The 25,522-nt window shown below is 36.5% G+C and overlaps 1 protein-coding gene across 3 annotated transcripts in view; it reads right to left on the bottom strand.

Moving 5' to 3' along the window:
• MYH11 (myosin heavy chain 11) overlaps window positions 1–25,522 on the bottom strand; it is a 127,876-nt gene that overhangs the window by 50,048 nt on the left and 52,306 nt on the right. For 2 of the 3 annotated variants that reach the window (XM_051962715.1, XM_051962696.1), the window contains exons 5-10: window positions 12,257–12,359; window positions 10,569–10,589; window positions 8,281–8,373; window positions 6,869–6,932; window positions 2,140–2,238; window positions 1,038–1,181 (exon numbers count right to left, since the gene is read on the bottom strand). In XM_051962715.1, coding sequence (XP_051818675.1) covers window positions 1,038–1,181; window positions 2,140–2,238; window positions 6,869–6,932; window positions 8,281–8,373; window positions 10,569–10,589; window positions 12,257–12,359 — 524 coding nt within the window. The remainder of the gene's footprint in view (window positions 1–1,037; window positions 1,182–2,139; window positions 2,239–6,868; window positions 6,933–8,280; window positions 8,374–10,568; window positions 10,590–12,256; window positions 12,360–25,522) is intronic. The other variant, XM_051962706.1, reaches the window with a different exon arrangement.

Genomic DNA, 25,522 nt, shown 5'->3' with positions numbered 1-25,522 from the left:
TGTGACAGTCTCCAGGTCACACAGTGTCTGAGATAGGATTTTAACTCAGTGAGCCTCAGGTCACACTATATGCACTATGCTAAGATTAACAGAGCAGGTAGTACTGCCATACCAACATTAAACCAGGCAGTATTTGGTATTATTTACCAAGCTTTGGGCATGACTTCAGAGAATGTAGAAATCTTGGCTAAGGAGATCTTGAGTTCTTTTGTGTTCCCTTCTGGATTATTTCTGGAGTCTTAGCCTTGAATATTCTAAGAGCTCATATGTCCTTTCTATTCAGGAGCCTAGACACAGACACCATCAAAAAGTATCCTAGTAAGTAAGGGCAGCTAGGCGACACAGTGGATAGAGCACCAGCCCTGAAGTCAGGAGGACAAGTCAAATGTGGTCTCAGACACTTAATACTTCCAAGCTGTGTGATCCCTTAGGCAAGTCACTTAGCCCAATTGCCTCAGTGAGAAAAAAAAGGAAAAGAAAAAAAAAGTATCCTAGTGACAATAGTGTATATCACAGATTTCAGCCTTGGAAGGTGTTGCTATGCCAATCCTTCCTCCTTTGGGAAGAACTGCCACACAGAAAACATCTGGACATGACAGAGAAAAATAAAGGAAATCTCTATATCTTGAAATGAGTGTTTTTAAGTGATAATTATCTTTATTTATATTTAACTCAGTGTCTTAATTATATTTTTGAGAAAAATAATTTATTTTAATAACCTTCATGGCATATTCTGTTCTCATGGTGAGATACTATTCTATTCCTTTAAAATTGTAACATTAACATGACCTTATTTTTAGACGCATGCCAGTGAAAATGAAATTTTAAAAGGAAACATTTATCTCTACAAAAGGTATTTTCTTTTCTTTTTTCAAAGATGAACTCAGAATATCATCATTTTCTTTCATTTAAGCTCTAATCTTTAGTATAACAAATGCAGAAATCTCCTTTTTGCCTCCAAAGAACACTTTGATGCTGGTACCCAACGTCTAAATATGTTTAAAATAACTTCTGGGCCCTGGACTTAACGTTCTTACCAAGCTGTTCTTCTTCACTGAAACCCATAATTCCCATGGCCTCCAAGGTCTCCTGGAACATCTCATCATCCTGGGCAGCAGGAATGGGTACAAAGCCATTGGAAAGAAATGTATAGTTGTTGAAGCCTTCAAGTAATAAATCGTCTGAAAGGAAATAACAATGGTCAGGACATTAGATAATGGCATTTTTCTTTCAACAGGAAGCATTCTCAATCCCATAACAGTGACAAGTCTAACGGGATTTAAAGACCATCCCACTTCTATCTTATTCTTCTCCAAAAGACTGAAGAGGGTTGTCAAAAAGAAAGTCAATGCTTTTTATGCTTAATTTGGTAGATGTCATTACTGAAGCCTTAGAGTTATATCTAAGCCTGGAATAATGAAATTTTTGACATCAAGATAGCTTAGTTTTTTGTTTTGCTAAAAAGCTTTTTTTTAGATCACATCACTTGGAAATTAAATTGATAAACCAATGGCCGAATTAAAGTAGGACTCTGGAATGAGTGAAATGAACATAGAAGGCCGACTGGGTATTTTGCCAATTACTGCTATATGCCATCCAGGATAATAGAGGCAAAAAAAGGATGGAAAAATCAAATTTACTAATAGTCCCAATTCTCTTTTTCTACTTTATTTTCCATCAGTAATAACAAGACCCAGAGTTGTCTAGGAGGAGTTTCACCTTCTCTTTTGCTCCTGCCACACCTTTAGTGGGGGGGGGGTATGGAGGGGATGGTGGTGCAGATATTCAGTGAGAAAGCCAAGAGGCTAACGACAAAAGAGACACAGAGAGAAGATTAAATGGATTGGATAATTCATAAATTGGATTTTAGTTCTCAAATTACTGAGTGTTAACTTTATTTGATCTTGTGATACATGAGAAGGGAAATTAAGAATCATGAGTCTCTCTTTTTTCAGGCCATTTGGATATTCACTAGTATCCTGAGGGTCAAGCAGAAATTTACCAGACCTGAGGATTTAAGTTGTGTCACCTACAACCACATCACTTCTATTTCTTTAAGGACTCGGCTCATTATTTCTAAAAGCTAGAGACATCTTATGGAAGAGAGTTTTTTATTTTGATTTTTGTCTAGACACTTACTTTTCATTTGTTCCTTAGCCCCAGCAATCATATAATAAAAGATGTGAAAAGTCCTTTCATCTCTTGCTTGGCGAATGGCACGTGACTTTTCCAGCAAGTCTGGTTGGGATGAGTTAAGGATATTAATTGTCCAAAGGCATCCTCCCTTGCAGCAGCCCAATCATCCCCAAAGTTGGAGGCTTTGAGGAAGCATCCAAAAGCTTAAAAGTGGCTAGAAGTTCTCATACTTTGAAAACAACATTTCTTCATTTTGGAAATGAGCCAGACAGCAAGGCTGAAATCCCAGCTCATCCCACTCCTTTCCCCACAGAAACTCATCAAAGAATGGATATGGTATTTCTTTCCTTTCCAGATTAAAACCCTGACATGCATCAGGCTTATTTGTTGTCTCCCCCATGAGAATATAACTTTCTTCAGATCAGGGGGCAGTCTTGCTTTTCTATTTGTACCCCCAGTATTTAACATATAGCAAGCATTGAATAAATGCTTTTTCATTAATTGATTGATTGATTTAAAAGAGCAAGAGTAGATCAATCCAGTTCTGAATCTTCAACCTCTCACAGCTCTGATGGTGGTTAGTCAGGCTAACCAATATCTTGTGGTGTCTGTGACAGGCCTAAAGCATAAACTGGGAAGAAACAAAAGAGGGAATAAAAGGAGTGGAACAGCAATTTTTTTGCTGTTGTTTTTCAGTGTTTCAGTAGTATTCAACTCTTTATGGCAAAAGAATGGTTTGTCATTTCCTTCTCCAGCTCATTTTACAGATGAGGAAAACTGCAGCAGAGATAAATGACTTGCTCAGGGTCACACAGCTAGGAAGTGAGTGAAGCTAGATTTGAATTCTGATTTTCTTGACTCTAGGCCTGGCATTTTGTCCATATACCATCTACCTGCCCTGGATGAAGCAGTAGAAGAGTATAAAAACAGAAAGGATAGAGGAGGAAGAAAAAGAGAAAAAGCTCCGTCTATAGAATAGAAAATAGTAGAGTGCTGCTAACAATTGTATTTAATAACATCTATAATGCTATTGTCATATGGATGGATAGCTGAGACTACTTAAAGTAGTTCTTAGAAAGGTCTTAGGAAGAAAAATAATAGGGCATGGGTTATTAACCTGATATCCATCAACTTATTTTGTAAAAATTTCTTTTCTAATTGCATTTTAAATGCAATTTTCTTTGTACTCTTCTGTACATTATGCATTTAAAAACATTATTCAAAACATGTTTTAATGATAAGATGTTAATTATCAATTACATGAATAAAGTTTAAATTAATAATAAATGAATAAATTCATTAATTCTAAGATTAACATTTTGAGTGAATAATAAATTCTAAGCTTCAGACTGTGAAAGGGCTTTACAGCACATAAGTTTTAGAATCCCTGTGTTAGAGAACTCACTGTCATTGAGGTCAAGGAAATTCTCACTAGTCTTGCCTTTGAATGAAAATCTCATTCACTAATAATTTTGTGACTACTACTGAAAGAAAGAGGTAGACTAGAGGGCAGAGTTCAGTCAAAGATGAGCTCAAAAGAAAGTAAACCATAAGCCTGAGCTATTAAGTCAATGGGAATGTTATTAGCAGTATTAGACCATTTCAGAAGTAAGTATAACTTTAGAGGATGAAGAATGGGGCAGCACAGGCAACTTGTTCTGGTAATCTACCTCATGACCTCGGCTATGGAAATTTGTCCAGCCTGATTTGTGTCAATCACCTCTCCTTGGTCGCTAACCATCTCAATTTTTCTGATAAATATTTGTTGTTGAGTCATTTCAGTCCTGTTCTATTCTGGGATCCAAATGAGGTTTTGTTGGTAAAGATTTGCCAAGAGTGATTTGCCATTTCCTTCTCTGGCCCACTTTACATTTGAGGAAACTGAGGCAAACAGGGTTTTTCCCAGTCACCCAACCAGTAAGTAACTGATACTGGATTTGAACTCAGGTCCATCAGCCACCATCCATTGTGAAACCTAACGACCTGACGAAAATTGAGACACCTAATTGTAGCCTATATACTCTGCCTCAAGAATCAGTCTTCAGGCTATTTTTTGAAAGGGGTCAGGGTGAGGAGGAGGGAGTTTTATTAAAGGAAAATAACAGCCAAAGTTTATGTGTTCAGCTGCCTGAAAACAAATTAGCTGTCTGCAGCATTGGCTGCTCCACAGAGAGACTTGAGATCTATTCAGTGATGAGCTTTGAATCCGCTGTGGGTGGGATAGATATCTTAGCTAACAAAATGCACCTGTTTTGTTCAAAGAATGAGTGAAATAAATAGTAAGATATTAATACTACTGAATACAGCTCACAAGTGAAGTAGAGAAGAAACATGTCCCAGAAAGTAAGACAATTTTGCAAAGGAAAGAAGCCTCAGGCTATAAAGATTTTAATTTATACTCCCTCCAACAGCTCAAATGTTAAGCAACAAAATTAGTAGGCAACTAGGTGTATCAGGAATGGGAATTTGGGGGAAGGAAAAGGGAGAGAACAAACATTTATTAAATACCTTCTATGTGCCAGATACTGTGCTAAATGCTTTACAAATATTATTTCACTTGATTAGGAGTTGGCAGAGATATAACTGGTGATTCTGACTCCTTGAGCAAGCAATAGGGTAGATGTTTTCAAGGTAATATTTTAACAAAAAATAATAACCAGGGGCAACTAGTTGGTGTAGTGGATAGAACATCAGCCCTGAAGTCAGGAGGACCTGAGTTTAAATCTGGCCTCAGACACTTAACACTTCTTGGCCTGTGTGACCCTTGGCAAATCACTTAACCCAATTGCCTCAGCAAAATAATAATAATAATAACTAGCAATTACATAAAAGATTTTGCAAAGTGATTTTTATATATTGTTTTATTTAATCCTCACAATATTCTTGGAGAGTAGGTTCTATTATCATTTCAATTATGTCAAACCCTTCATGACTCCATGTGGGGTTTTCTTGGCAAAGATAATGGAGTGGTTTGCCTCTCCATTTTGCAGAGGAGGAAACAAATAGGGTTAAATGACTTGCTCATATAGCTAGTAAGTATCTGAGACTGGATTTGAACTCAGGTCTTGCTGACTTCAGGCCTGGCACCTTATCCACTGCACCACCTAGCTGCCCATTTGAAATTATTATTATTCCCCTTTTACTAATGAGGAAACTGGGGCTAGGAAGGGTTAAGTAACTTGCCTAGTGTCATTTGGTACGGCTGTTGGAGGATGGGGGAGTAAGTATACAATGTATAAATTTTAACTAATGAATTTTTTTAACCAAGGACAAAGATCAAACAGTTTTAACTTCTAATGACTAAAAGTATGATGTCAGGGTGATGATGCCATGACACACAAGTTAATTGAATTTAAGTGAGAGAGGCTTGTTTAAAATCACCAACCTTACTTTCTCCTCTGGAGCCATCTGGATCCAATGGCCAGATATAGATCAGGATGTCTGGAGATGAAAGGGGGGAAGGAAGGGAGGAAGGAAGGGAAGAAGGAAGGAAGGAAGGAAGGAAGGAGAGAAGAAAGGAAGGTAGGAAGTAGGAAGGAAAGGAGGAGGGAAGAAAGGTAGGAAGTAAGAAGGAAAGGAGGAAGGAAGGAAGGAAGTAGGAAGAAAAGGAGGAAAGAAGGAAGGGAGGGAGGCAGGAAGGAAGGGAAGGAAGAGGGAGGCAGGAAAAGAGAAGAGGAAAGGAGGGAAGAAGGGAAGGAGGAAGGAAGAGAATGTAAAAGGTATGTTGTCCAACTGTCCAATTCTAGTTGCATCTCCAATGGGATATATTTTCTGTCAAAACCCCAGTTAGCCTGCCCAAGTTGGGGTAGAGGGGAATGAGTGCTGTGAAGAAAGAGGCAACTACACTCAAGGAAAGAAAGCAGATTCTTTTGGGCAATGATATGAAGAACAAATGGTATAGTTGGACAGAGAAGCATGATTAGCAATCCATACCTGAATTATTGGGTAATTGTCTCATTTTTTTTACCTGGACTTTAGACAAAAACATATAGTTCCTGAGTCCTTTAATTTATGTTTAAGAAAATACCATCTGCCATGTCCTGTTTTTCCCCATAGAAATGTTAAATTAATTTTATTTTTAGGAGGATAAGAGATAAAAAAAAATTATGGATAAGAATATTAGAAGAGAATTTAGATGCCATCTCATCATAGGCTCATAGGTTAAAGGTCACCTATTTCACTTCCCTCCTCTAGAGATGAAGAAATGAAAGTCCAGACTAGTTGTCCAAGGTAATAAAAGTAATGAATTAGCAGACTTAGAATTTAGATCCTGATCTACCAGACATTCCAGCCCTCTTTTGCACTTTACTGTACATAGCACTTCCGATCCAGTACCCCCGTATAATAGATGAGAAAACTGGCTCCAAAATATGATGAGATAAAAGGTTTTTGCTAAAACTTTTTACAATGTCCACATTCTGCCAGTAAACAATCTCTGGGCAGCAATGGAATGCCAAAATGAGATTTCTATAGGTGAAATAATGCTTAAGATGCTTCTTAATTCAATAATGACTCTCTTTGCAAACTGCAGTATTCCCACCTCAGCCAAACTGACTGTAGCTACTTTAGAAAAAAGAAAGGGGCAACCCCGTGGATAAAGGCTCTTCTCATCTGCTCATGCTATTTATAATAATCCTTGCCATGCTTAGAAGTCCAATATGACTGTTGACAGTACTTCTTCTCAGCCCTTCCTAGTAGAATTCCATGTTTTCCAATCCCCTGTGAAGGATACATGTTTCGATGTTGGCTCCCACGATGTAGCCTGTGACATCAAAGTTGATGCGGATGAATTTGCCCTACCAATGAAAAGATGTGTTTTTATGTGGCTACTATTTAATCTGCTTTAGTGCTATGCTTTAAGAACAAGTTAGAAACCACATTCTCAATAGCTTTTTAACAGAAATGGATTCCCTCCCCCCCCAACCAGGAATTGAGAATATCTCTAATATATTCTTTTGACTTAGTATTGAGTCAACCAGCAATTAGGCCAAATCTAATTCAGCTCCTGGGACATCTCTTATCTGTCTCCTCCTTTGAAAAGAATGTTATATATATATTGGATTACTAACCATATAGTTGAGGGGTTGTGGGGAGGGGAGGGAAATTTGCAATATAAGGTTTTGCAAGGGTCAATGTTGAAAAATTATCCATGTGTATGTTTTAAAAATAAAAAGCTTTAATAAAATAATACTAATAAGTAAATTGTTTAAAAAAATGTAACTTTCAAAATAAATAAATAAATAAAAGAATGTTGTGCTAGAATGCAGGAAGTAGGCTCCTAATTGTCCTCCTGTTTCTTTGTATGATCAAAGATCCAAAGTTGAAAGGAATGTGATCTGTCTCCCTCATTTTACAGAAGAGGATACTGAGGGTCTGGTAAGTTATGTGATTTGCCCGAAGTCATGAATGAAATGGCAGAGCCCCCTCCAAAAAAAAACAAACCAAACCCTCAAGTTTCATGTCTTCAAGTTTAGTATCCTTTCAAGTGTACCACAAGGATCCATTACATGTAGTTCTCATCAATGATATCTGAATGTAAGGATCTGATGGAAAAGTTTAGCTCCATATTTCTGATTACCAGACTTAGGGTACTAAGATTGAGGGCCCAGTCCTGGAGAAGGAGAAGGGGCTGTAATTTTCCCCAAGAATCACTGAGAGATATAAGAATTAGGTTGGGGGCAATATAGGAGGATATATAGTCACAAAAGTATGAATGGAAACCATGCATTTTTCCTAAATGGAGCCTATATATTAATGATCATTTAATTTGAATATGCATGACAAGCATAGTTTACTCCAAGGCCATTTTCAAGTTCGTTTTTCTTATTTTTTCATTTAAGCTACTCTTTTCTCTACTATCCAGTTGGAGTTCTTTCACACATTCAAGTGAGCACTCATTTGAGAAGGGAAGTGGGGGTGTGGTGGGGGAAGTGGAGGGAGAGAGCAAGATAGGGACCTACTTCCCAGGAACTCTTAAATGGCTCTAGATTGGAGGCTAATGGATTAAATGAACCAAGGATAACAATTATAGTTACATTGCTATCCTGATCTACTCTGATTAGCCCTGTATTTTCATGTAAGTTGGGAGACACCTTCCTAACATTTGTCCTTCCAGGAGGAATCCTGGCTATTTTTTTTACTTACGAATCTTGAGGAGTTGTCGTTCTTGACAGTTTTGGCATTGCCAAAAGCTTCCAGAATAGGATTCGCTTGTAGAAGTTGTTTTTCCAGCTCACCCTAAAATTCATTCACATTTCATTATCAAGGAAGTCAGCACAAGCCCTAATGCTTCTGCCTCTGATGATGTCAATAAACTCTATTCACCCTGTGTATTTATTCTTGTTACTACCCTTCAGGTTATTTCTAGAAGATATTTTGCATGTCCTTAATCATCTGAAGGTTATGGGGAAGAAACAGTACGGCTGCTGCTGGCTGTATAAAGAAATTTACCCTTTAACACTGTTCACTTCAAAGATCAAAGCATACTTATCTTTGGAACATCACTGCTGTTCCAAGATAAACAACAAAGTTCTCTTTGTTTAAAACAATTTTTTTGCAATGCAAACAAAACAGGTAGAGATTTCTTCTTCAGGTTTGCTTTCTGTTTTATTTTTTAAGGAAAATGAGGATATCATTAGAAAAACCTGCCAGAAGTCGCTTTAATCTAACAGCAGCAGAAAGCTACAAAAGCATACTGCATCAGCTCCATTAATCAGGTTAAAATGCAGCTGAGATTGGAAACAATGAGTTTCTCTCTCTGTCAGACCATGAGCTCCCATGCACAAAAATGGAGTCACGTTGTTAATGATGACAGGGAATAGCTAATTAGACAAGTCATGCCAGAAAAGCAAATATGCACTTTGTGGTCCTTCAACCTGATTCCAGCATCAGAGTTGAAGATCAGGTTTGCCTGTCAAAGAGACATGCTTATCCATTCTTCCAGTTGGCTAGAAAATATTTGTTTCTCAGAGTCTTGAATTATTCTGCCTCCTTATTAGTATATTCTTAGTCTCCTCTTCCTTGTTGAAATAGTCTTTTTACTTTGGGACATTTTGGCTCAGGACTCTGGGAATTGTCAGAAACTCTGATCTGAGATGGATTTTCAAACAAAGGTAAATGATAGAATTTTATCCTCTTTCTGATCCAAATAACTAAGGTACTATGAGTATTTGCTCTGGAGAAATGAGGAAGCAACTATTTGTTTATGTGTATATTTATAAATATACTACCACCCCCACAATTCCCAAGATATCCCTACAAAAATAAAAATAATTTTTAAAAAATAGAAAATATTTCCAGAGCAATTGTGAGCAACTGTTGGAATTCCCCTTTACCAGATACATGGAAATTTACAATTTGGGGGTTGTATTTTCTCTACCTGCTCCTCCATTGAAGAAAGATGAAAAATAACTTTCTTTAGCCACCAGTTAAGTGACTAGCCTATACAATTCTAATTGACTTGCTATCAAGTAAGCCACTTACAGAGAAGCCTAGTGCTATCCTTCCCAGGCAAGCCTTTAAAAAAAAGTAATTTCCCCTGTCATAGAATCATAGATTTATATCTGGAAAGAATCTTAGTAGTTATCTAATTCAACTCTCTTATTTTATGTCTGAGATGAGTTAAGTGTAATCATACCTAGAGCCAAGAAGATGGAAAAGATGACCTCTAATGGTCTCAGTAATCCTAGAATTCTGGCTTCTAGCCCCTCAGCTTTTAATTATAATTCTGGCAAGACCTGGTTTTGTCAAAAAGCTAGTGACTCCAGCAATCAATCTTATTATCCTACCATTAGAGCTTGTGTTTTGCAAATCAATCCGGCTATTCTTGAAGCTTTATGTCTTGAGGCTGAGCACAGGTGGTCAGCGAAACAATATGCAGAGACAGACAGACAGACATCACAAACAGCACCGCAAACACATGCACAGGGACCGCTTTAGAAGCAGTGTCCCCTTGGGGAAGGGATACAGGAAGGGATAGACATGCCAAGGCCACATTGCTTGTCAATCAAACCTTGAGAGTGGAGGGTATATTTCACAACAGTCCTAAAAAGCTCAACCTGACAGGACAGAAATCCTTAGATTGTTTCAATTAGGAATTTTGGAGGTCAGATTTCAGGCTGATTGGCTCTTTCAGGATCGTAGGGAAATTTTTGGGTAAGGAAAATCCATCACAGGCAGGTAAGAATTGGAAGTCCAAAAAAACCTCTGCAAATGTCAGACTATAAATTCTCTCAGTGGCGTCTGACACAGGCAGGGTCAAGGTGCAGAGAAATTATTGAGTGCTATTGTTGCTTCAGGTTGTGAGACACAAAAACCTAAAACGTTCTACTATCAACTATGGGCACTCTGTTGGTGCAACAACAGCATGCAAATCTATACTCTGTGCCTTCCCAAGCACACTGAAGAAAACACACTCTAATTCATTTACTCACGTAAGCAAAAGATGGGCCTTGCTGTAGTTGAATAATATAGCATAAAACAAATGTCAATGTTATTTCAATCACACAAATATTGGGTCTTGGTGGGTATTCACTTATGTCTCTTTATTTCCACCCCCCTTTCACACACACACACACACACACACACACACACAAACACACACACACACACACACACACACACACACACACACACACAATCCAACAACCCCAGTATAGGTTTTCTAGAAAAAATGGAGACACACATTCCTTATTCATTCCATTTCCTTATTTACCTCTTTCAGATTCTCTCTTTCTTTTTATTAAACTACTGAGATCATAATAATCTTTCAATTCAGAAAAAAGAGGCTAAAATATTCTCTGAATAGGCCTAATGTCAGAGGTTCTAGTTCCTGTTTTTATCCCACTCCCATTTTATGGAAGAATTTAAAATGACTTGCCCAGGGTCATAGAGCTAGAAAGTATAAAAGGTGACAGAGCTAGTAAGTATAAAAGGTGAGATTTGAACCCTGGTATTCTTGCTTCCAAATTCAGTATGTTCCTCATTAAATTGGCAAGAGTGGAAGGAAATAGTGGAATCTTCTTGGTGACGTACAATGATGACTTGTAGTGTATATAACATTCTCTGTCCCTCCCCATAATAAGAGCTCCAACTTGAATGTTATAGTTTAAGGTTGAAATACAGGAAATTATTTTCTTCTTTTTTTGGTCTTAGAACTGAATAAGAACCCAGAGCAGTCACAGACCAAGGCAAAAAGCTTTAGCCATCTCTGGATATTTCTGGATTTCTGTTCTTTATCAGGCTCTCTGACATAAAGGCAAGCTAAATTTTTAGATGGTTATAGAATCAACTCATGATTAATCCATAGTAAATAATGGATAAGGGTGAGCAGAGACCAATAAACTTCGCAGGCAGTCCCCAAAACTCATCTCAGCCTCTTCCATTCACCAAAGCTTTTGGCACAGGTACAGGTACTGTCAAATAGATGAAATGGACTAATTCCAGATTAGTTTTTTTTTAACTTCTCTGGGACCAGGCCTAACATTGAGGAGGCACAACCTAGAGTCTGGCTACAAAGAAGGAAAAGTATTAATAGAATCCAGAGGAATTCAGAAAGGGCCTTAGATAGTCAAGACATAACTGGAATGATCAAAACATAACTGAAGAGTCATTCCCCCAGATGGGCCCGTTTGAGTTTCTCCTCTCTTTCTCTGAGAAGGAAAAACAGGGATACATGTAGAAATGAGCAAAATCTAATATTACAGCTGAGGGTTCTAATTTAAAAATTGTGCTTCTCCCAAATTATCATTTGTGAGGAGACAAATTATTTTAATTTTCTCTAAGCTGATTGGCTGCAAGAGAGCAAAAAGTGCCTTCAGAGTCTGGGTCCTTGAAGAGCTGAGCTGATGCAGGGTTCTGCTATAAATAGGCATTATATATAAGGCAATGATGAAGGCTTTTTCTCAATAAAATATATTCCTGTTTAAGAGCTAAGGGCCCTTTCTTCCCCACCCCCTTTTTCCACAGACCCCAAAGCCCTAACATAACATCATGTTCTTAATAGGTTGTATCTCTGAAAAGGCATTCAAGTAGCATATATGGAGCCTTTCAATTAATTTTTTTTCTCTAACCCCTATCAATCTGTTGCTCAAACCTCCAAAGACAGGAAGGGGCCACTTACAGTGATGCTTGTATCCTTTTTCCCCTTATGAGAAGAAGCCACCACAGCTAGATACTGGATGACCTTTTTGGTGTTTTCTGTCTTCCCAGCTCCAGATTCACCTCTGAAAGACATGGATACAGTGCACCATTACTTTCTCTATTCGTTGACAGGCAAATGAAGAAATCAGAAAAAACAAACAAACAAACTAGTATCAGCTTATTGGATGACGCCTATGGGAAGAGTCTGGAGTAGAATGACATTTGTCAAAGTACCCTCTGTTCCAGTCCCTGCTCAGGGACCTCAAGGCATCTACATTCTACTGACAGAAACAATGCATATGTACTTAAGTCTAACAACAAGTATACAAATATAAAGCAAATATTGAAGGGGATGAAGAAAAAGAGAAGGAAACAATAATACAATAGGCTAACTAAAATCCAAATTATTTAGAATTTTAAAAATAATAAATATCAATAGTATTACTAGCCTTAATATTACTAACCACAAGCTTCCAATTTAAGTAGAAAATAGTCTCAAGGAAGGGTCCAGAATAGTACTATAGAAAGAAAGGTGAATTTGAAATCAAAAAAGCCCTGTTTGAATCCCAGCTCTGGCACTCTCCAGCTTCATGACCTTAGGCAGCAAGTAACTCACTCCTTTCTTGCCTTGCTTTTCCTCCTCTCTAAAATGAGAAGATTGTACCAAGAAGATGATCCCCAACATCTATGAGTTTATCAACTTACAAACTACAAACTCTAGACCTATGATCCACAATGCTGGGTCTATAAACAGTGTCTCCTGAGATTCAGCACAAACCTACAAATTTGAGTGGATATCCATCTATTGAGGAATGGCTGAATAAGTTATAGTATATGAATATAATGGAATATTATTATTCTATAGGAAATGATGAGCCTGTTGATTTCAGAAATGCCTGGAAAGACTTATATGAATTGATGTTTAGTGAAGTGAGCAGAACTAGGAAAACATATACAGCAAGAACAAGATTTTGTAATAGTCAACTATGAGGACTTGACTCTTCAACAATGCAGTGATTGAAGTGATTGTGATGGAAAGTGTCATCTGCATTCAGAGAGATAACAATGGAGAGTAAATGTGGATCAAAGCATAGTATTTTCTTTGGTTGTTTGCTTTTTTTTCTATCACTTTTTTTTTCACTTTTGATCTGACTTTTCTTGTGCAGCATAAGGAATATGGAAATATGTTTAGAAGAATTGTACATGTTTAACTTTATCAATTGCTTGCTGTCTTGGGGAAGAGAGGGGAGTAAGAAAAGAATAAAACTTTGGAACAAAGGTTTAGAAAAGGTTAATACTAAAAACTATCTATGCATGTACTTAGAAATATAAAATATTATTATTAAAAAAAATACAAACCTAGCCTTGATAATCAGATAGCTTAGACAAGGATTGACCTCATTGTTAGAAGAAAGGTAGCCATGTTGTGGCTACCAAGCCCTAAGTAAAATGGAGGGGGAGGGGAAAAAGTTAAGGAGATACAGTCTAAACTCTTCTTTCTCTGTTGTTTCCCTCCTTGTCTGGCCCCCTTCGCTAGCTCCCTTCCTTTTCTGTTCTTTAAGAGATAGTTAGAAAGAATTTTGAAAGAAGTCTGTTTGCCCTCAAGGTCAGTTTCAAGGCTTCTCTGGAGCTGAACAGATGCCACCAGAACTATTAAAGTTCCTGATCTTTTTCCTAATTAGGAAATGAAGAAATTAAGTTCCTCTACTGAGGCCCCATTAATAACTGCTCATGTTAAACCCAAAAAGAAAAAAAAAATCATGTGCATTATTTTTCTATATATAATCCTATTGACCTCCCATATCCAGAGGATAGCTTAAAGAAAGACTCAATTTCCTTTAGGTTTTTAAGTTAGGAAAAGTGAGCATCAGATTTCTAATAATTAATTTTAAAAATGTTTTGTATGTTTTAGTATTGAGATTATTTTAAAAATCACATATATATAATTTTTCTCTTAGCAAACAAGCTTATTGGGTGGGTGAGAGAGCGTAATATTTTCATTTTATGTAAAGAGAGAAGAAAAAACCATGGCAAAAGAAAGGGAATCATCTTCCCCAAAATTATACACTGAATTGCCATGCTAGAATGGATCTTAAAGATCTTATGGGTTAATCCCTTCATGTTATTATGTGCTGTTTTTTGTTGTTCAGTCATTTCAGTCATGTTTGAATCTTTATGACCCTTTTTGGGGTTTTCTTGGCAAAGACACTAGAGTGGTTTATCATTTCCTTCTCCAGCTCATTTTACAGATAGGAAAACTGAGGCAAATAGGATTAAGTGACTTTCTCCCTCCAGTCTGGATCTCTAGCCATTATGCCACCTAGCTACACATATATACTATATACATATATGTTATATTACACATATATAATTTTTTACCTTTAAAAAATTCTAAACTTAATAAATCCCAAATAAAATGAGCATTTCTTTATACAAAAAATAGAACAGATAAAAAGAGGACTGTATATGAATCTCTATTTAAATCTCTATTGTAAAATGCTTGCTTTTCCCTTTTAAGTATAAAATAATTTAACACTGAACTTTCATACTTGTTCCTATAAAGATGCAGGCATATAGTAGATCTCATATAGAACCTGAATATACATAGAAATACCATGCAAAGGTAGAGAGGCAGGTAGATGACAATAATAGATAATAATATTGTTGTTTGTCCTTGTCCCCAAAGAGGACCACACATCAGGGAGGTGATACCATGACATGCAAATGAATTGGATTTGAGTGAGGGAGGTTTGTGCGAGATCACCTGCCTCACTTTCCCCTCCAGAACCATCTAGGTGCAGTGGCAAGTTATAGATCAGGACAACTGGAGATGGCCCAGAAGCAATTGGCCTTTTGAGCTAAGGTCTCTAACAGGTCTCAGTTTGACTGAGGCAACACCCATTCAGTGAGTAAGGCTAGGTAGAAATCGAGACAAAGACTCTCCTCTTTCACCCAGTCCCCCTTCCCAAAAAAAAAAGTCTAAATAAATAAATAGATAGATAGATAGATAGATAGATAGATAAATCTGGGAGGGGAAGACCCTCTTCAGAGGCAGAAATGATTGCTATTTACATTCACTTTGAGTCAATCGGGACCCAAACAACGATCAAATGAGACTTGGCCTAGGACCTATTGGTGGCCAATGAGAATCAGATTGGTTTTGATTTAAGGAATAGTCCTTAAGAAAGAAATCTAGCCAGTAAACCCCACGGTATATTGGGAGGGTTTAGAGGTGCTCTAAGGAAAAAAAATGCACTTAAGAGCATCTGTAGGTAAGGGTATGATATCCTATCTAGATAGAGGGAAGAAAAGACAGAGGGAGGAAGGGAAGAAAGGAAAGAGGGAAGGAAGGGGAAGGTAGGAATGAAGAGGTGAGAAAAGGGAGAAGGGAAGGAAGGAGGGAAGAGAAGAGAGAAGGAAAGAGGGAAGAGAAGAGGAAAAGAAGAAGGAAAAGAGGAATAGAAGGAAGGAAGGAAGGAAGGAAGAAAGGAAGAAAGGAGGAAAGGAGGAAGGAAAGGAGGGAGAGAATGGAGGGAGGAAGGAAGAAAGGAGGGAAGAGAAGAGGGAAGAAAGAAGGAAAGGGAGGAGTGAAGGAGGGAAGGAAAGAATACAATGAAGAAAGCATAAAAAACATAAACACTATAAAAAAAAGTTTAAGATATACAAATATCTTGTTTGATTCTCATAACAACCCTGGGAGACATATGCTATTATTACTCTCACTTTACAGATGAAGAAACTGAGGTAAACAGAGGTAAATGACTTGCCACACACCTAGGAAATATCTATGGCTGGATTTCTCTTCCAAATTTGTCAGGTCTTCATTATTATAGGTTCAGTGCTCTATCTGCTGTGCCACTAAGCTGAACAGATATCTAGGTAGTTACACATTCATCACTCCCTCCCTTTCTAGGATAAATTAAAATTTTCCCTCCTGTCTTCTCACTTTCACAATTTAAGAATCAGGAATATTTCATATGAATGAGGATTCTATCCTCTATTTTGGGGAGACAGATATTGAGCCCAAAGCTTGAAAATCTAGTTTATCCTATGTTTCTTAATGAAGCAAGTTTCATGTTTTATTGGGGGTTTTTTAGAGTCCCCAGGAAAACTTCAATAGATTTTCAAATTGATTTATCAGTCAGATCACTGTTTCTTTGGAAAAATTAAAAACTTTTCTTTCCCAGTTTCTGGCTTCCAAGTTGACTCTCTGGTACAAGAGCTAATAATTCTGGTTTTCCAAACAGATTCTCTTTTCAATCTGGACAGGGGTAACCATGCCCATCTTCCTTTCTTGAGTCTCTGGAAGTATTGCCATATATGGCTTCCTTTCCCTTTTAATTATCCTGCCATCCTGTAGGGCCTCTGGAATTCAGCATAGACTCTTGGAATACATTGCTTAACTCTTTGTTTCCCAAAGGCATTACAAAAGTTTCCATGTGGTATTCTGGGGATGTGTTTACTTTTTCTGAGAAAGTAAAATGTGTTTTGAACCATGGCCTGTTTCTAGAAATCTCTGGGGCTTAAGTTGTTTCTAGTTCTCCCTACCCACTCTTTCTAAAATGTCCTCCCTATTCACAGAATCACAATTTCAGAGTTGGAAGGAATCCTGGCAGCCAACTAGTCCAAGAATCCCTAATGCAAGACACCAGAGAAATGATCAAGTATCCTCCTGTGAAAAATACTAATGAAGGGAAACCCATTACAGAGAGGAGCCTATTTTACTTTGGGATAGCTCTATTAGGAAGTTTTTCTTTATATCAAAACTAAATTTGCTCCATTGTATTTCCCACCCATTCCTCCTAGTTCTATGCTTTGGGGACAAACGGAATAAATCGAATCTCTCTTCTGAGGGGTGAATTTTCAAATATTTAAAGATAGCTAGAGACTTCTCTGAGCTAAAAAGACTCTATTTGCTTTAGTTGGTTCTTATATAGTATGAGTTGGAGGACCTTCATTATTTTTCTCTAGACTTGATTCAGGTAGTTCCTGAAATAAATCACAACATTTTAGATATGGCTGGCCAAAGCAGAGTACAATGGAGCTACTCTGTCAAGCAGCAGGAGAGTGCATTAGCTTTTATCAAATCATCCAAAATTAGACATAGCAAGGGAGATAATTCTGCTGAAATGAACCACATAATGCACTCACTATCTAACCAAAATCAGATAATTTTTGGATTATTCCTACTATTAGTCCAAATAATGACAGTACATAGATTTAGAGCAGAAAAGTACCTCAGATCAAGAGTTCTTGACCTTTCTGCTCAATTGATTTTCAGTCATATTTGACTCTTCATGACCTCATTTGACTCTTTCTTACCAAAGATACTGGAGTCATTTGCCATTTCTTTCTCCAGATTATTTTATATATGAGTTATATGACTTGCCTGGGGTCACATAGCTAATAAATGTCTGAGGCTGGATTTTAAGTCAGGTCTTCCTAACTCCAAGCCAACTCTCTATCCACTATACTATCTAGCTGCCCTGGTTCTTGACATAGAAATTTGTGAACATAGGTAATTTTTAAAAATATATGTATATATGTATATTGATAAATGCATTTCATTAAATTAGATTCTTTTTTAATCTTATATATCTTATTTTATGATTTTTAAAGTATTTAAAGCATTATTTGAGGTACATGGCTTTCACTAGGCTGCCCAAAAGAGCATATGATACACAAAAAAGTTAAAACTGTCTTACTCCTTATTTTATAGATGAGAAAACTCTCACCCTCAGAGTTTAAATGACATGTCCAAAGTCACATAGGCAGTAAATGTCACAGTCAGAATTTGAACTCATATCCTTTGACTCCAAATCTAGCATACTAGATTTGTTATGCTGTTATCTTCCATGTATTAATTACACTTTTAGATCAAGGGCCAGAATATCAAAGGACACAAAACTTTTACCACTTTTTACTCCAAATGCCAGTGTTAGCACAATATAGAGCTATCCCTGAGTAATAATGTAGGGCTTTAGAAAAACAGTTTCAGTATCCTAGGCTGTTTTTCAGATTTTTTTCTTCCTTCCCTCCTTCCTTCCTTTTTTTTTCTGCCTTTCCCAACTGAAAAGCCTTTTCTTTCTTTCTTTTTTTTTTTAAGGATTGGTTCAGTTTTGAAGCTGGGAATCTCTGGGATTGTTCCATGGGTCTAACTAATTTATTGCAAGTCATATTAAGAGATGATAATAAAGTCATACTGTATAAACAACATGTTAACCTCACTGTCTGTTATCATACCCTGGAAGGGCCACAAACCTCATTCTTGATCCCAGGTTTGCTTAAGTACTTATTTATATTTTGATCAAAGTTAAAATATTATGTCAAGCTAGTTTTCTTTTTTTGTTAATTGTTTTGTACTCAGCTTGTAAACATTATCATGATTCATTAATTGGAATGTTCCTCTCCATGTCATAGTTGATCATGTATACAGGTTAGCAGTGCATGACAACTAACTCTAGATTTAAATATTTTTTAAAAATATTTTCCTAATTTTTATTTTTTAAAAATAACCCTACATAACCCTAGGCAGATTACTCAAACTTTTGAGACCTCAGCATCTCCATCTATAAAATGGGAATAATAATTAATCAATCCATAAAAGTTTATTAAGTATCTGTTAGGTATCAAACATTATGCTAAGTGCTGGGGATATAAAAAAGGCAAAAGACAGTCCCTGCCTTCAAGAAGTTTACAATCTATTGGGAGAGAAAACATGAAAACAAATAGATACAAAGCAAATTATATACAGGATAAATAGGAAATGATCAAAAGAGGGAAAACACTGGAATTAAAAGGGGGTAAGTAAGGAAAGTAAGGAAAAACTTTTTTAAAAGTTTATTTTCTATTTATTTTTATAATAACTTTTTATCTTTCTAAATGCATGCAAAGATAATTTTCAATATTCATCTTTGCAAAATTTTGTATTCCAAATTTTTCTCCCTTTCCTTCTGCCCCCTCCCCTAGCAATCCAATATACGTTAAACATGTGCAATTCAAGGTAAAGCTTCCTGTAAAAGGTTATTATTATTTTATAGCCAAAATGTTACTTAAAAAGTGCAAGTACTAGATGAGCAAATATAGTAATTGGAACTCCTCTTTTGCTTTTAAATTCTAACTCTAAGCCAGAGAATTTTAACCTGAGGGCCACAAAATTCTTTAAGGGTCAATGTCCTCTCTAGGAGCATGCAGATTTCAGAGAAAACTTAAATGACAAAAAAATTACATCTTTATTTTTATTAAACTCTAACTGAAATTTTATATTAACTTCAACGATATGAAAATGATATGGGGATCCACAAGCTTCAGCAGAGCCTCTATCTATCTATTACATCTATTACACGAAATAGGTTAAGATCCCTGGCTCTAAACCCACTAGTTCCACCATTAATACCTCTTCCCTAAACTTGCTTTTTACTATCACCTCTCCCATACTATAAAACAGAATTCTGTATATAGAATAATCAAGGAGCATTTGAGAGCAGGCTGATTGAAAATTTGGGCCTCAAGTAATTTGGCTTATATTTTTGATTCAAATAATATATATCCTATATTTATGAGTAGAGCACTTGTTAAGAGGCTCAGTAATTTTATTGTTTGTCAAATCATTCTCAGTCATGTCTGATTCTTTATAACCCCAGTTAGGGTTTTCTTGGTAAAAAAAAAATACTGGAACAGAAGTGAATGCAAGGGATAATGCTGTAAAAAATTACCCTGGCATGTGTTCTATCAATAAAAAGTTATTTTAAAAATACTGGAGTGATTTTCCTTTCCCTTCTCCAGTTTATTATATAGTTGAAGAAACCAAGGTAAACAGGGTTAAATGATTTGCCCAGAGTCATATAACTAGTAAGTGACTGGAACCAGAATTGAACTCAGGATCATCCTCTTTTCACACTCAAATACTTTGTAATACTTGAAGTAAGAAGGGACACTGAAGAGTGGGCACAGAATCTGGGAGTAAAAAATATCACTCCTTACTCAAAATTCCTCATGTAATTGTCTTCTCTGCTCCATCTTCCTATTTTTATTAGTAACTAACTTTACCCAGATTGTTCCTCCAAACCAGGTAAGATTCTCTAAACAGAGGAGTAATCATGATCGCTAAATTAGAGAACAGAATCTCTGGAAAGAATTGTAAGGGGACTGGACTGGACTGGACTGGACTGGAAAGAATTGTAAGAACTCTATCCCTTTAATACTTAAATAGAGGATTAAATGATTCTTCTGAGATTCCATAGATTGTGTAAATTATCTGGCATTTATTAAGCACCCACTATGTATCAGAGAAAATGCTAAGAACTAGGGATATAAAGAAATGCAAACAACAGATTCTGCTCTCAAGGAGCTCACTCTCTAATGGGAGAGAATACCTGTGAACAACTATGTACAAACAAGAAACACACATACTTATGGAAAATTAGAAGTAATTTCAGAGAGAAGGCAGAATCTCTCATTCCCTGTTTTTCTTTAGCATCTGTTTCCTCACTATTATCCTTTCAATTCCTTGACCTTTTAAGAAGGACGCCCAAGTCAGCCATCTCTTTATTTCTTACCAGTAATCTCCTTGAAGAAAGAACTGGTTTTCTTTTTGCTTATATTTGTATTCTTAATGATTAACGCAATTGCCTGGTACTAGTAAGTGCTTAATAAATACTTTACTAATATATTGTTGATTGACCACTGCTTCCCAAAGTAGGAGGATCCTAGCATGTTAGAGTCGAAAGGGATCTTGGGAAAATTTAGTCCAGTCCTCTCCTTTGATAGATGAGCCAATATTAGCCACATGGATTTTCCAGAATTATATCTCTATACGTATTAGACTTCATCACCTACTGAATAAAGACTATTCTAGTTTCCCTTACAATCCTACTGCTCTTCTTATCGGGTCATCTTTAATGAAAACAACAGCCCAACTATTTTCTCTCTCATTGAAAAAAAAAAGTTTTTATTAATGACTTTTTAAAATCCCATCATTTCCCAATTCTTGTTGTGGAGTTGCTTCAGTCATATCTGATTTTTTTGTGAGTCCATTTAGAGTTTTCTTGGCAAAAGTACTAGAATGGTTTGCCATTTTCAATTCAACTCATTTTATAGATGAGGAAACTGAAGCAAACAGGTAAAGTGATTCACCCAAGGTCATACAGCTAGTGAATTGTCTGAAGCTTGATTTGAATTCATGAGAATGAGTCTTCCTAATTCTAAGCCCAGTATTTTACCCACTATACCACCTATCTATCCCTCCATTTTTCACTGTCCTATCTCAATATAACTTCTTTGTGGCAAAGGAAAGCAGATAAGTAAAACTAATTGACACACTGATCATGCAGATAACATTCCTAATCCATGCTCTATTATCTTCCTGCTAAAAGCATATATATCATCCTCTTTCCCACTCTGTTACACACCTAAACCAGCTTGGTCCAGAAGATAAACTCACATGGATTCCTGGCCCACAATAGCTTAATTTATTTTACACAAATAGTTGTAAGTAGGATTTTTACATTTCAACCCCACTCCCAGCTCACTTAATTATTTTGCTTAAGAGAAGGTACTGTTGGCAGAGATTCCAAATATGGCTACCATGTGAGGACCCTCTGTCCACTGGACCCTCTGTCCAGTGCCCTCCTTATCTCTACCTTCGCCTATACTTCAACTTTGCTTATCTAATAATAAACCTCTTTTATCAATCTAAAAAAAAAAAGAGAGAGAAGGTACTGTTTTCTGAGGTGAAGAACCCTTGTGTTTGAAGGTTTGAAGGTTCAACACCCATTCCATATGTTTGGTCATATACATCTCCAGCCTCCATTCCACAAGAGCCCTCCTGCATGCTATGATTTCTAACTCTAACCCTGCCATATTCTCTCAAAGGCACAAAATTTTTAAATCATTAATCTAGAACTGAAAGGGACCTCATAAGCCATCCCTCATTTTACAGATGAAAAAAACTGAGACCAACAAAGAGTAAGTAAGTAAATAAATAAGCCCAAGATTAGTCACCTCCTTACCTCAAATTGTACTTAAAGGAAATAGATTTAAAAAAAAAAAACCTCTTAGAAATAAACATCAGCCTTCTTTAATCAGCCTCAGCAGCCAGAAAAGTTAGCTAACTATCTAAGAACTCTTGATCACAGGATCTGTTTGGCTTCCCGGTCTGGTCATTACCTCTGAACCAAAGCCAGAATATTTTATGCCAACTCATATAATCTCCTGATAATCCTAAAAAGGCTTTTCTCTTTCAGCACCACCAAAAGCTGAGCAGGAATGATTCTAGGCCAGTGCATTTTCTTCATTAGCTTCCTAGTTTTAGACACTCCCAGTCTTGCAGAATAGAAAGTGGAAAGTACAAGAGGAATTAATTGTAGTGTAGAATTATATAGCATACTATTTGACTTCTTGTTGTTGTTCAGCTTTCATACTTGAAGAGAACCAATAACAAGGATGATGTCTTGACTTGCTCGTGACCTTGATTTAAGTGAGGCAGAGTTCCCCAAAATTGTGAATGTCACTATCTTTTCCTGAGGCATAGTTTAGCTTTAGATTTAAAGTTGGAAGGGAAAGCATCTAGCATAATTTCCTCATTTTATAGATTAGAAATATAAAACAGAGATGGGAAATGATTTACCTAAAGTCACTTGGCAAATAAACAGCCAAGGTGGGATTTAAACCCAATTCTCCAATTAGAAACCTAGAGCTCATTCCACTTTACCATGCTGTCATGCAAGGATGACCTCCCTCATGGAATTCTATGGTTTATCCTCTTGGATTCAATATTAACAGCAAAGTGTCTATCCCTCTGGATTTCTCTGGTTTTTCCCAAGTAGGATATGTCCATATAGCTGAAAGAATACCATTCCTGAGTACCAACAAACACTTGGTCATCCCATACCTAGAATGTTCTTCCTCTTCATCTCTGCTTCTTTATTTCCCTGGATTCCTTCAAGTCCTAACGAAAATCCCACCTTTTCACAGAACAAATTAGTCAATAACTATAGCAATCTAGTGTTTGACAAATCCACAGACCCCAGTTTTTGGGATAAGAATTCACTATTTGACAAAAACTACTGGGAAAACTGGAAACTAGTATGGCAGAAACTAGGCATTGACCCACACATAACACCATATACCAAGATAAGGTCAAAATGGGTACATGATCTAGACATAAAGAATGATATTATAAACAAATTAGAAGAACATAGAATAGTTTATCTTTCAGATCTATGGAGGAGGAAGGACCTTGTGACCAATGAAGTTCTAGAGAACATTATTGATCACAAAATAGATAATTCTGATTATATTAAGTTTAAAAAGTTTTGTACAAACAAAACTAATGCAGACAAGATTAGAAGGAAAGCAATAAACTGAGAAAACATTTTTACATTCAAAGGTCTGATGAAGTCCTCATTTCTAAAATATATAGAGAAATGACTCAATTTTATAAGAATTCAAGCCATTCTCCAGTTGATAAATGGGAAAAGGCTATGAACAGACAATTTTCAGATGAAGAAATTGAAACTATTTCTAGTCATATGAAAAGGTGCTCCAAATCACTATTGATCAAAGAAATGCAAATTAAGACAACTCTGAGATACCACTACACACCTGTCAGATTGGCTAAGACAACAGGAAAAAATAATGATGAATGTTGGAGGGGATGCGGGAAAACTGGGACACTGATACATTGTTGGTGGAACTGTGAATGAATCCAATCATTCTGAAGAGCAATTTGGAACTAGGCTCAAAAAGTTGTCAAACTGCACATACCCTTTGACCCAGCAGTGTTACTACTGGGCTTATATCCCAAAGAGATTTTAAAGATGGGAAAGGGACCTGTATGTGCAAGAATGTTTGTGGCAGCCCTGTTTGTAGTGACCAGAAACTGGAAAATGAATGGATGCCCATCAATTGGAGAATGGCTAAATAAATTGTGGTATATGAATATTATGGAATATTATTGTTCAGTAAGAAATGACCAACAGAATGATTTCAGAAAGGCCTGGAGAGACTTATATGAATTGATGTTAAGTGAAATGAGCAGAACTAGGAGATCATTATACACAGCAACAAGAAGATTATATATGATGTTCAATTCTAATGGATGTGGCTCTCTTCAACAATGGGATGATTAAAACCAATTCCAATTGTTCAGTGATGAAGAGAGCCATCTACACCCAAAGAGAGGACAGTGGGAGCTGAGTGTGGACCACAACATAGCATTCTCACTCTTTCTGTTGTTTGCTTACATTTTGTTTTCTTTCCAGTTTTTCTTCCTTCTTGACCTAATTTTTCTTGTGCAGAAAGGTAACTGCATAAATATGTACACATATATTGGATTTAACATATATTTTAACACATTTAACATGTATTGGACTACCTGCCATCTTGGAAAGGGGATGGGGGAAAGAAGGGGATAATTTGGAACAGAAGGCTTTGCCAGGGTCAATGTTGAAAAATTACCCATGCATGTGTTTGTAAATAAAAAACTTTAATAATAAAAAAAGAAAATCCCACATTCTATAAAAAGCTTTCCCAATCATGCTGAATTCTAACACCTTTCCTCTGTAGACTATTTCCAATGTATATAATATGTTTGTACATAGTTGTCTTCCCTATTAGAATGTAAGCTCCTTAGGGCCTGTTTTTTTTTTTTAATATCTTTCTTTGTATTCTCTCTGCTTAGCACAATGTGTGGAACATAATGATCACTTAACAAATGTTTATTGACTGACTACTAAAGCCAATTTAAGGTACTAGAGAATTCAGCCCTATTTCTGACCTAGAAATGTATTCTAGGGTTCAACTAGATCCCAAGCCATTCCATTTCATTGTATTTGCTTCCATTGTTCATGCTGGCTACAAATAATCAGACAAGTGGGGACAGCAGGATAAGAGAAATGTATTTAACTCAACAATCTTGGAATCCACAGATAATTTAAAATCCTAAATTGATTTCATCCTCTCATCCAATACATCTGTGGCCTTGGCTCACTGAATATAAACATTTTAAAATTAGGATGTTAAAATCAAGGAATATTAAAGTTGGAAGGACTTCAGAAGCAGAGATCACACACTCTCTAAGCTAGAAGGTTCCTTGGAGGCCAGCAAATCCAACCCAAACCTAACAAGAACTTATTCCAAAATATCTTCCCAAAGTGGCCTTCAGCTTTCCCTTGAAAATTTCCAGTAAAAAGATATCCATTATCTCTTGAGGCAGACCCTCTCATGGTGGGATATAAGATAAACT

The sequence above is a fragment of the Antechinus flavipes genome, chromosome 1, assembly GCF_016432865.1.
Source record: "Antechinus flavipes isolate AdamAnt ecotype Samford, QLD, Australia chromosome 1, AdamAnt_v2, whole genome shotgun sequence".
Lineage (NCBI taxonomy): Eukaryota > Metazoa > Chordata > Mammalia > Dasyuromorphia > Dasyuridae > Antechinus > Antechinus flavipes.
This window is presented reverse-complemented; position numbering and strand designations above follow the sequence as displayed.